General features: G+C 38.3%; 1 protein-coding gene across 15 annotated transcripts in view; it reads left to right on the forward strand.

Annotated features, from left to right (window-relative positions):
• MAGI2 (membrane associated guanylate kinase, WW and PDZ domain containing 2) overlaps positions 1–12,946 on the forward strand; it is a 776,755-nt gene that overhangs the window by 689,586 nt on the left and 74,223 nt on the right. For 11 of the 15 annotated variants that reach the window (XM_075491038.1, XM_075491056.1, XM_075491102.1 and 8 more), the window contains one exon: positions 8,493–8,531. The exons of the other annotated variants lie outside the window; for them this stretch is intronic. In XM_075491038.1, the coding sequence (XP_075347153.1) occupies positions 8,493–8,531 (39 nt within the window). The remainder of the gene's footprint in view (positions 1–8,492; positions 8,532–12,946) is intronic. 15 annotated transcript variants of the gene reach the window in all.

The raw sequence follows: 12,946 nt of genomic DNA on the forward strand, positions 1-12,946 counted from the left end.
CAGCTACTTTGGGTTTTTTTAAGTACTTTATATCTCAAGGCAAGTTTGCCTTATCTCCTGGCAAGACCAGAAAAGAAGGAGGTTCATCTTCTAAAAATAGTGCAACGAAGTGAACAATCATGACCTGGAAAACTCAAAAAGAAAGAGATAGTGCTAGATTTTTGTTTCTCTCACAGTGAGACTCTGTTACTAAACAGTTCATTTTCGTACTGCTATAGCTCTGAATTTCTACAGATCCTTTTAACAGAGGATCTCACCACAGTCAGCCCGCACCAGGACCTCATCAAAGACTCCTGCTTCCCTATCAAGAAGTTGAGCAAGTTATGCATCACAGCATAGTTCTGTGAGGAGCACAAGTGACATGGCTCGAAGCAGAGCAAGAACTAGACTCAAGGAGCGTGATTCACAAGCTTTTGCTCTAGCTGCTAGGTATGCTCATCCCTACCTAATCATAGCAAGAAAGGGGCTTCAAGCAGGAATTCTCCGTGAAAAAGGATGATTTTCATTCTACAGGAAAGTTTTTCCACCTTAAAAACATGAAGGACCTGCATGACCCTGTGCGATAAGATGATTTCAATTTTTAATGATCACATATGAATTACAAAGGACTACTGCTTCCACACTGGAAACAGTTTCGTAGAGGCAGTTCTACCAATACAGCTTGGAGACAAATCAACTGATGCATTATTACAAAAGCAGAGTGCAACCCGATTTTGTAAGTCATAGCTCCTTGGAAAATTGTTTGTCATGAGTTAGCTGTTACCTGTCAGCTCTTACCTGTTAGCTGTCACCTGCCTCTGCCATCACCCATCAGCTGTGTTCAATAGCCCCAAGTGGCCAAAAAGGAGTATAAAGCGTTTCCAAAGACTGATGAAGATTACCACATCATCCAAAACAGCTGCCTAAAAGCAAAAGAAGGGAAATTGTTTTCTTCTTTCTTTGTCTTTCCTTTCTGCAGCTACATTTCTGCATCTTTCAGCCGCCTTTCCTCTTTTTTTTTCCCCTTCCCCTCCCCACCCCCCCTTATTTCTTCTCCCTGGTGAAGAGAACTTACCTAGGTTTCTGCTGTTACAATATTTTGCAAAATTCAGAAATGAAGAAGACGACCTTCTCAAATAACTGGATATTTTCCTTTTCCCATCCAATTATTAATTTTAGGCAAATCCTTTAACTCCTTTCTCCTTATGAAAACTCTTAGAGTGTAAGTGACAGCGTGACTCTGCTGATAACCATGGAAGTTAGGTACAGAAGCTGGAAAATGGAACATCAGATCAGGAATTTCCTATTAATGAAAAAAATTATAAGACTTGATATGCACCAGTTGTTACAGCCATAACTGGAGCTCTGCAGTTGTCATTGGGAGAACTCATTCTCCTGAATTTAACATTTTTGCCTTTATAAATTCTCTGTATCCTCTTTTATATTTTATATTGAACTCTGTTTATCGTAAATAGCCAGTTTATAGCAAACTTTGCTCAGAGGCCTGGGTAGGCAGACATTAGTCAAACAGGAGACACAAAGCTGTTGGGAATCATAATGCTATAATATTTCTCTAGTTATAAAATGTATAATAGAAATTTGATTTTATATTCCTCTAAAGAAAGCAGTAAAATAAAACATTTTTTACAGCGATTAGGTTACATTTGTCCTTCAGTTAGTGTGGTAGTCCAAGACTGGTGATGTGACACAGAAATGCCAGTAAGAAGAATGAGATAAGCCAGTGATAAGCTCTCATTAAAAGTGAAATCTGAACAATTACAGTTCCACCTTTTACTGGAAGGACAAAGGTTCCTTCCTTCAAAATCTCCCATGTTATTTTCTCCTCTGACCATGGTATCATGAATTTCCCAAGTCCCTTTCAAATCCATCAACTGTCTTATGCACTGTAATTTTTTTTGCTGCCAGGGAGTTGGACAAATTGGAAAAGAAACAAAAAGCAAAGTCCACCAACAGCTGTGAAACATGTAAATAGCAACTGTATTAGCATAATGTATTATTAGCCTTCATAAAATAAGGGTGTTTTCTTATGCAGAGTTATGAATACCTTTCTCTAAGGGTCACAGACAAGCATTTCAATACATATTCACAGGCTACCTTTCCTCTGGAATATCACTGCAGGTATTCAGCAGAGATATGCATTAAAGTATCAGCAATAGGAAAGATTTGTCGGACAGCATTATACTGACTCATAATGTGTAACTTTCAAAATATCATTCTTGCAGAAAAATACTAAGACCATCAGGGTTTCCTAAATTTGATACTCACGGAACATAAAAAAAAATATTAAGTGTATAGAACTGAATGCATTATCACCTGAGGGGGTCTATAGCATAGTCTACAGCTAAGCAGAATTTTCTTGTCAATGCTTGTTGGCTGAAGACCTACACAGTCACAGTCTTAAAAACGGAAGAAAATTTTTCACATAACTGTTACTGCAAATTTTTTCAGACAGTATTTTCCTGACAAAAATTTTGCTTCTAACAATTGTTCCCATTTTCACTCATCTCTAGTCTAAAAAAATTCACATTCTGGTTATGGTACTTTAAAAAGATATACACATATATGTGCATATGTACATATACGTAGCACTGTGATAGTGTGAAATATATAGTATTCTGAAATACTATATAAATATAAAGGGGGTTTTTGTATGGGTAAAGGGTTTGGGACTATAAATTCAGAAAATTAGGTTCTAGTTTCAAATCTTCCTTGAGCTCAGTTTGCCATACCTTTCAGTATTTCCGTTCAGTTGTTACTGTCCTTTATATCAGTAAGGCATGCCTGCCTTCACTTAGTAAATAAAAGATTATTGGGAAAATACTAATTATTACATATTATCATCAAACTACTCCTTAACCTAGAGCAATTGAGTTATAGGAAGGTAATTTCTCAAAGTACTTTCCAAACAGTACAGGTTGTTGTTTTCCTTGCATCTATTGCTACCCCAAGCAACAGCAAGGAGAAGGTCTAAGAACTTATATTACTAAATGAATGTAACCCTTTTTTTTAATAACAGATGATAGATAACAAAAGGAGAGGAAATTTAGCAGACCAACGTCAAATAATTTTGTATTGTTCATCACTGCAGAAAAGAGTTACTCGCCACGACAAAACGGATTTGTTGGTTATAAGAACTGACAGTGAAACCAAAAGCATTTTCAAATGGAATTATGAGAATATCATCATCACAGTACTGTGGATGTAAAGTGATTCTGATTGCTGGATCGCAAAGTAGGTCCCAAACGACCTATGCTAATATGAAATGTCAGTTTTACAACTGATGGCGGTATTAAAGATACAGTATTCCTTTCTGTTGAACAATTTACACTCTACTAAAAGGTATACAAATAGATTTTAATTTGCAAAGTGGTAGGGTGTACTTAAGAAGTCAAAGTACTAATTTAAGAAAACTGACTTGTAAGCGTTGGGAAATTGGTCACAGGTGCATAAGACCAATGGGAAATGCTTTGCCTATGTGCTGTTTCACACTGCTGCTTGCCCAGCTTTGGAAAGGACATTGCAGCATGCTCATATTCATTCTGCTCATTTGTAAAACTCCTATTTACCTAAACTAGGACTGAGGTGCTGAAATATAAATGTTTCCTAGTCCTACTTTTCTTCCATGTATTTAGCATTCAACAAAGTATGATCCAGAAAATAACGCAGTATGGACAATAAATATTACCATCTCTATCTTTCTTCAGCATAATTCTTCCCCCAGACAATACCAGTGACTCCACTGGTGCAAATAAGAATACCCTTGTGTCATGTTGTAGGTGAACTGTGCCCCTAGGGCTGTATCTTGACAGCAAAGAAGTCTGGTATTTTCACTATTGGTTTCAGTTGTCAGGATTGTGTCCCAGGTCTTGTTTATTGTTTATCTGCTTTCACAAATATTTTGCAGCTTTCAATTTCAAAACCATGAGTGCACTTCATTTTAGATTAAACATGAAGCCAGTTGTGCAAGATTTTTACTATTCTATCTTCTAATAGCAAAATTAACCTTGGTTTTGCATTCATCTGATACGGAAGGAAACCTGATGTATAGCAAGAGTCTTTGAAATGCAGAGCTGTGTCCTCATTCTCCAGAGCACATAGATTAGTCCCCATGGTGGAGATTTATTTCAGTTAGTTACATAGAAGTAGCAGTTCAGAAGAAGGCTTCTTAGTTTTACTTTCCCGACTCTTGTTTCTAGGACAGGTTAGCTGAACTAAAAAAATTAATGCAGAAAATTTACCAAGTATTTTATTATTCATTCAAGCTGTACTTTGTAATTATTTCATTCCTATTTCACATTAAAGACTACAACTACTCATGGCAATGCAGCCTCAGAAGTTCAACCAAAAAGGCTTCATACAGAGAATATGGAAATCTTATGTCAACATTTTAAAACTTTTCTCCACTTTGAATGCCCGTTCATGGTGGCAGTGTTGGGTAGTCTGGTCTCTTTGTCCTGGCCTCCGCAAACATGCCTTCTGCTGCCTCATTTCCTAAGAGGTGGAGGCAGGAGGTTTAACATAGTAAAAGTTTAAAAAAAGTCAAAGTGAATTTAATAATAAGTAAATGGAAAGTTTCAAATTGCCTCGTGTAAAGGTTAGTTCCCTATAAAAACTAATTGACAGGTTTTTATAAACAAAGCTTGCTAGAGCCTCTCAGTATTTTGGTAAAATTACCAGTTCAATCAATTTGTTCTTAGCAGATACAAGGCACCAGGATTCGCACAAATGATGTGCATTCTGCTTGGCTGAGGACCAGTCCCAGCAGTCCTTCCTCTTCATTTGGAAGTTGCAGTTCTGTAGGGTCTTTGAGCCCAGAACTATGTGAGTTTTGAAAAGAACTACCTATATTGCTGCATTTGACATAGGGAGACATTGCTAATAAATTCCCTTCTTATATGTTAAATGTTCTTCACAGACCTTTCGTCTGTTGAAGTTTTCTACTAGTTGCTAACAGTTTGCCTATCACATGAGCACAGCTATTTAGAGGTTATATTCTATTTTTCAAAGTGTCAGTGACATAATTACAAATATCCTGTACTGCACACAGACCCAGACTGCTGACAGCAGATTCTTCCTAAAATGAACACTGCTTTGCTGTAGTTACCAAAAATACAAGTGTGCACTTATCTTTCTGGTGATCATATGTTTAAGAACTGTAAGGTTTGATTCAACACTTTTAGCATAGCACAGTTCCAAGTTTCTTGTGTGTGAATTCCTAAACTACAATGAAAACAAATGCTAGATGCTGAATCATTGATTACAAGATGATAATTAACACCATGAGACTCTGTTTGAAGTTCTACAAGGCAAAGAAAAGACACCTATCCAGGAACAAAAGCCAGATCAGACTTAATGAGATTAGCTTTGAAGGAAACTACCTCATTGACAGGCACTTTTGCTTGACCACAAACAATAGTTTACAAAAAGATACTGCTAACTTACTTAAAATATATGGCTATCTTAACATAGCAAGTTGTTTCCTAATTTGTCACAGTTTGAGCATGGTTGTGCTTCTTTCACTTTTCTGCTTGAGGCCAATTCTGGGCGATATAGGGTGACTGCAAGCAGAAATGGAAACACAGAATGAACCAATCTTACAGCAGCTCCAAAGAGTAATTCTAGCTGGATGACCAAGAGAAAAGGCTTGCGTCCTTTCAAACCTAAAAGCTTATGGAGACTATCAAGATGAAATTGCTTTCTGTACATTAAAATCATTCTGTCTCTTTTAAGAATGCCATTAAAATCTTGAAAAGATGTGAGTAAAAAAAATCATTTCTCCAAGTTTGCAGTGGAGCAGCATCAGTTTCAAAGGTTTTGGTTTTCAGGAGTTGTGCTGGTGGAATAATTTACATTTAGATAGCACCTCTCATCTTGAAGGATCCCAAATCACTTTACAAAATCTGAAGTGTGTGAAGCAATTACCTCCTTTAACCACTGTAGTAAAGACGTGCAGCCACCTATAAACTAAAACACCATAGCCCACAGGACACAACTCCTAACACAGCTGGTGAGCACAAATACAAGAGGAACACCAAATCCAAAAGGATGTTCCCACCCAGGGGAAACTCTAGACTGTATTTTAGGTAAGCAGGGTAGCAGTCAGCTGAATTTGAGCAGGTCGTATGTAAATACTCTTACCAAAAAAGTCGTGAGACATTCAGTGGCCTCCATCTCCATTTTTGGGAAAATGTCTTTGCCCTAAAGCATTAGTTCAGTATTGACTCAAGTGAACTATGAATTACTCAGCTGCTACGATTACAGTCCATGCTGCCTTTAGGAAGCAGTCCACCAGAAGGCAGGTAGCTTTAGTCCAAACTCTTCCAAAGTGGTAAGGAGCTGCCCACAGAAGAAATACTGTCTTCTCATTTTTCTCACCACATCCACATATTTCCAGAAGACTTAGCCAAAATTTCTGTCCTCCAGTGCATTCTCTGGCTTCTTTCTGCCTGGATGGCCTTACTCTTCGCTGGGTAAAGAACTGGCTGGATGGCCGGGCCCAAAGAGTGGTGGTGAATGGAGTTAAATCCAGTTGGCGACCGGTCACAAGCGGTGTTCCCCAGGGATCTGTGTTGGGGCCAGTCTTGTTTAATATCTTTATCAATGATCTGGATGAAGGGATCGAGTGCACCCTCAGTAAGTTTGCAGATGACACCAAGTTGTGTGGGAGTGTTGATCTGCTTGAGGGTAGGAAGGCTCTGCAGAGGGACCTGGACAGGCTGGATCGATGGGCTGGGGCCAATTGTATGAGGTTCAACAAGGCCAAGTGCCAGGTCCTGCACTTGGGTCACAGCAACCCCATGCAACGCTACAGGCTTGGGGAAGAGTGGCTGGAAAGCTGCCTGGCAGAAAAAGACCTGGGGGTGTTGGTTGACAGCCGCCTGAATATGAGCCAGCAGTGTGCCCAGGTGGCCAAGAAAGCCAATGGCATCCTGGCTTGTATCAGGAATAGCGTGGCCAGCAGGACTAGGGAAATGATCGTGCCCCTGTACTCGGCACTGGTGAGGCCGCACCTCGAATGCTGTGTTCAGTTTTGGGCCCCTCACTACAAGAGAGACATTGAGGTGCTGGAGCGTGTGCAGAGAAGGGCAACGAAGCTGGTGAAGGGTCTGGAGCACAAGTCTTATGAGGAGCGGCTGAGGGAGCTGGGATTGCTTAGCCTGGAGAAAAGGAGGCTGAGGGGAGACCTTATCGCTCTCTACAACTACCTGAAAGGAGGTTGTAGCGAGGTGGGGGTCGGTCTCTTCTCCCAGGTAACAAGTGATAGGACGAGAGGAAATGGCCTCAAGTTGCACCAGGGAAGGTATAGACTGGATATTAGGAAATTTTACTTCACTGAAAGGGTTATCAAGCATTGGAACAGGCTGCCCAGGGAAGTGGTTGAGTCACCATCCCTGGAGGTATTTAAAAGACGTTTGGATGAGGTGCTTAGGGACATGGTATAGTGGTGGTCTTGGTAGTGTTAGGTTTACAGTTGGACTCGATGATCTTAAAGGTCTTTTCCAACCTATACGATTCTGTGATTCTGTGGAACTACCTACTTACAGTATTAAATCCACTCCTGTCTTCCTTCTATATCAGGAAGATAATATATACTCATATGTTGCATCACCGTCTTACAGATGCTGATGTGACAGACCTTACCCCGTTTATACCATTAAATATGCATGGTATGATATTCTGGTTTAGAGTCACATGAACTCGTTAGTGCTTTATTTACCTTTTTGTTGTTGGTAGGGCAATGGAAATCACCTCTGGTTTGGGATGTTTTGCAATTCACTCTGGATGCTGCAGAGATAATAAAACAGAAATTCTTAGTCAGAACATTTCAAAATCAGCAAAGGAAGTGTGACAGTGAATTCAGCTATGGACTTGTTCCAGATTCCTCTAATGCCAGCAAAGTAGCTGTATATAAAAAGAAATCAGTTATTTACTGCATTTCATGTAGTGAAATGCAAATACTCTGAAACTACCTGCATGAAAAGTAGGTTAAATGGGTTTATCTGCATTTGCCTTCATGTACAACCGGTTGTTGTTATTGGCAACATACATCCTTCTAGCAAAATCTTGCTTTTCTTGGTGATAAAAGACATTTTGCAATTGAGTTGAATAAAAGCAGTGGTCGTCATCTAAACACAGCCATTAAACTTTCCCTTTCATTGCTGTACTTCAATAAGCACAAATATTGTCACTAACTTTCACAATTTTAAACACTAACAATTTTATCTTCATCATAACCTATGTTATGTTAAAGGAACATTACCGTCTTACCATCTGTTTCACCTTGCAGAGAAATGGACAGGGAGGTCTATGTCTAGCAGGAATACATAAATGTACCCCCTAGGAAGTCAGGAAGGAGAGGAGGAGAAAAAAAATCGCAATAAAAAGTAGAAACTGCACTTCAGTAATTCAAAACATAGCAGAGAAATTGATGCTGCATCTTTAAATAACTTGAGAAATGTATTTCATCTTTAATTCCCCATTTTCCTATTCAGAACAAGTGCTGCCCAGGACTGGTTTTCGAGTGGATTCCTCTGGCAAGTATTCTTCAGCCTTCATTGTTCTGTAACCTAGTTGTCCTTCATTTTTTGTTTTAGTTATTCTTCTTTCTTTAATCATTTCTCTAGATAATGGCCAGTCATGACTGCCCAGTCCCCATTTTATGTTTGTATGAGCTTTGTGGGGTTATAGAATGCTAACTCTAAATCTTTTTATAATAGGTTTGCCTTTTGAGCAAGGAAAAGTATTTCTTTTTCCTCAGCCGGTCTTTGTGTATGTTTTACAATGTTTTATGTGTACTTTCATACATTAATATTCACTCTTTACCATAAAAATGTATCTCTATAGCTCATGCCCAAATCTAAGCTTAAACAATATTTTGTGTAAAACTGAAATTAATTCTATCTTTATTTGCAAAAGAATAGAACTGAAGTATTATGTAGACCCACCCATTCCTTGCTCACATCCATATATCTTGTTCTGTAAAAACCTAAATGCAAAAACTTTCAAAAACAGGAGTTTTTTCAGGTGTTTGAATCAACATTGGTCTTGTAAAGTGCCAATGGACTTGTTTAAAAACCAGCAATATTTGATTTCCCGATGTGATCATGTTAAGTGAACAGTTAAAACAGGCACCCATACAACAAAGGCTGTTTTGACAATCCCATTAAAGTCTTTTCTAGTCCTACACAGGTTGGACAGAGATCCTAAATTAAATATGATATTGAGCTGGTTTTGCATACCCCAGTAGGGTTTATATGTTGAATAACTCTGTTAGCACACCAATTCTTTTTTTCTTTTTTTTTTTTTTTGCTTTGCTGATTTTTATACTGAAGTCTTTATTTACCAGCTTTTCGTCTCTATAAATATCAGGAGGAAATATGTATGTTTTTAAAAAGCTGTTCATGCTGGAGACCAGCAGACCCATGACTGTTTTCAAGCTTTTCACATCTTTCAAGAGCATCTGAAACTCAGATAAAAAGTTATTGTAGATTAGTGTCAATCACAATTCACAGTAATGATTTATATGGAACAAAAATCTTCATCATCTTCAGCAAAGGAGTCCAAATTAATTTTTATTTTTAGCAGAAAAGTTGAGTACACCCAGAAATACTGTAAAATTGTTACAACAAAGCTCTTCATCCTTGTTTTAATTGCAATATAGAAGAGATTTAATTAAAAAAATTTCCATCTCAACATTTACAGCATCATCCCAAATACCAGGATTATCACTATAAAAATCACATAGCACCTGTGCAACTTGACTCATACAGAAAATGATTTAATCATCTTCAGGGATATATTTTCTGTACATACTTTCAAGAAACAATTGCATGTACACTTACCAATGTGCAATTCACCTAGGAATTCAAATGAATAGAGTACAGACATGTAGCTGAGAGCTGATAACCACATCTTCACCTATGAGATCTCACTATTGTTCAGTAACAATCTATTCTGGTACCTTTACATTTAAAGCAAATTCCCTGTTGTCCAGGAACCAGAAAGCAGAATTTCCCAATGCTCTTTACTGTCCTCACTGTGCAGCAATGATCAGATCACAGCTTGTCCAATACCATTCTCAAATTCATGGAGGAGCCAGCTGGTTTTATAACCTAGCAAAGTGAATCTTTTTTTTCTCTTCTCGGCCAAATGATCAGTTAAGAACATTTTCCTTCACACAAAAAGAAGAAACAAAATGCTATAACTATAAAAAAGACAATGAAGTTACTAGCAGGCAAATCTAAACTCCTTTTTCTAATATAAATGTGCAGAGGCAAGGGAGAACAGGGAACATTGTCATTCTTGCACAGGATACCCATATTATACAGTCAGAAATATTGACTTTAAGCTGAAATTCTCCTTTCAATGAAACTGGTAGGAGATGGGACATTCAGGTGTATTAAGTTGACTGGAAGGAAAAGCAAACTGTGCAAAAGACTATACTAATTCCGTCTTGGCTTGGCTTCTGTGTCTGCAAACCTATTCATTTCTTCTTACTTGGCATGAACTACAAGGTGCTAATCTAGCTTACAAAGAGAAAAAAAAAGCCGCATTTTCCAAAATGAAGTTATATTAACCAACAATTGGCAGTATATTGCAAGGCACAGGACTGTCATTTTTCTGTAAGTATAGGTAATTTTCTTTGTATTATCAACTGAAAATCTGCTCCAGCAAGAAAAAGCAAAATTTAATTTATCTAATGATCCTTTGTGAGGAAAAAAAAAGTACCAGAATCCTAGAGAAGCAAGCATTGAAGAAATATCAGATTAAATGTAATCACTTATATGGATAAGAATACTTGATCAATGTACATTCAGGAATATTGAAACTACTGCCACATAATAGTAGGGGCTTTCAGTAAATCTACCAAGCATGAGCTCCTGTAGTAAAAACACATAGTAGTGAAACAGGAAAAAAGGGAGTTCATCATCAGCAAGACTTTAGAACATATTTTTGATTAAAGACTAGCTGCTGATATGGAGTTAAACTGAAACCTAATTCAAAAGGGGTTTACCAAAAATTGGTTGTGTCAGACTCACCTGGTAACTGACTTTTTGCACCAAACAAGCTATGCATGTTTACTCAATCGAGACTTCAACTATATATTTTACAAAATGCCAGTTATAATTGAAGCACTTTCATGTTAGCCTGGAGAAGACAGTGCTTAGCACAAACTGTAAAGAGGAATGGCTAGAAAGCAGATAAGCAATTCTACTAAAAGAACAGTTTCTGGATTGAAAAGTTAATATTAGTGGAGAGCCTTGCAATAAATCTTCTGTGTTACTTTCATTAATGACCTAAGCACAAAAGCTAAGGGTGGAAATAAGGTCCACATTCAGACACGTAACTTCAGGTATCTATGGTGTAGTTGTCTCCAGACCAATGGAGAGCTGGTCAGTGCAGCTAATGGAGTCATATCATACCAAGCATGAAAGCTGAAACAACCAGCAACAGCAGTGGAGGAAACGCTCCTTAAGTATGCTAGTCGGTAGCTGGAGACAATACGATATTACTGTGAAAAAGTAAGTAAAATCATGGGGTGCAATCCATCCATGAAATGCTGAATGAGGCAGGTGACCTAGTGACAAAGGCCACAAACAGGCTTAGGCACCCAGTGTCTTCTTTACTGGTAAGGTGTAGGTGCTGTTTGCTTGCAGAGGCTTGCAATAATAGGGAGCTGGACTAGATGACCCAGGCATCCTTTCCAGTCCCATGTTTTGTTTTTTTGGTGGGGCAAAAAGGAATATTATTTTTTAAAAACAGTTTTCAGTGACCTGGTAAGAGTTGGCAGACAATGGGTTCCACAGACTTGCAGCTATTTGGGAAGGAAGGCTCTTCTGAGCAAGTGTGATGGCATAGTCAGTTAATCCAAAGACTTCCAAACTGTGCTCACGGAAAAGTATGCCCATATACAGTATTTTCAGCCTAAACCTTTTCATGGTCAACCTGGCTTACCTATTCCATTCTAAATGGGTAGGAAAACAGCCTCTTTAAAAAAAAAATAGTACCTCTTATTTTGGAGTCTGGTGCCAACATTCATTTGGACGAGCTTTGTCAACATAATGTGTTTGAGGGACGGTGTGCCAGAGCATATATTCTTCACAACCTGACATTCTTATACTTTCTTAATGTATTCCCAACTGTGCATATTCATTCATGTGTGCGCAAATAAAGGTAGTGCTTGGTTTGTGACAGACTGCTGGAAACAGTGCCTTTAAGTGTTAGACCTGGGCTATAGATGGTCATCCTACTATGTCTATCTACAAAGCCCTCTCTCTAGGACTAAGCCCCACCCTTGTTACACTCAGGCACAGCAAATCAGTTAAAGATAAGGTATTGCTTTCATCTTAAAATTCCTTTGCCTCTCACAGCTTTGAAACAACCTTTGCATTAAGTTAACATACTGTACATGCACAAACTTCATTTGTTCTTTTATTCACTGTTGAGACACTTATCAAATAAATTGAAAAAATCAGGATAATAAGCTGTTAGGATCTGTTTGGGTTTGTCTTCTAAATACATGAGAAGCAAGTTGGTAGGGAAAGGTAATACTTTTATTTTACCAACTGAAATATTTGTGATTCAGCCTCACTCATATCAATATAGATTGAAGAAATAATGCACTATGCTGCTGTCTAGAGAGGATTTTTATTGCACGGTCATAGTATAGAGCCACTGCATGTAGTTCTGTGTCTCCATCTTTGCAAGATCTGACTGAAACTGAATCAGCTTTAATCCCAGCCTAAAGCTGGGATCTGCCCAACTCCACAGTTTGTGAGGTGTCCACTTATGGCTCTGGCAGGGGATCTGTAAATAAGAGTCGCTGAAGTACCGTGTTTCAGCCATCTGTAGTCCCTCCTCTCCTGAGGAAACACAGCACAACTGGAAAAACTACAATCAGTTTGCTGAAATAAACCTACTCATCCCTTTTTGTCTGTTGGGGTTG

This window comes from Mycteria americana, chromosome 1 (assembly GCF_035582795.1).
Source record: "Mycteria americana isolate JAX WOST 10 ecotype Jacksonville Zoo and Gardens chromosome 1, USCA_MyAme_1.0, whole genome shotgun sequence".
Classification (NCBI taxonomy): Eukaryota; Metazoa; Chordata; class Aves; order Ciconiiformes; family Ciconiidae; genus Mycteria; species Mycteria americana.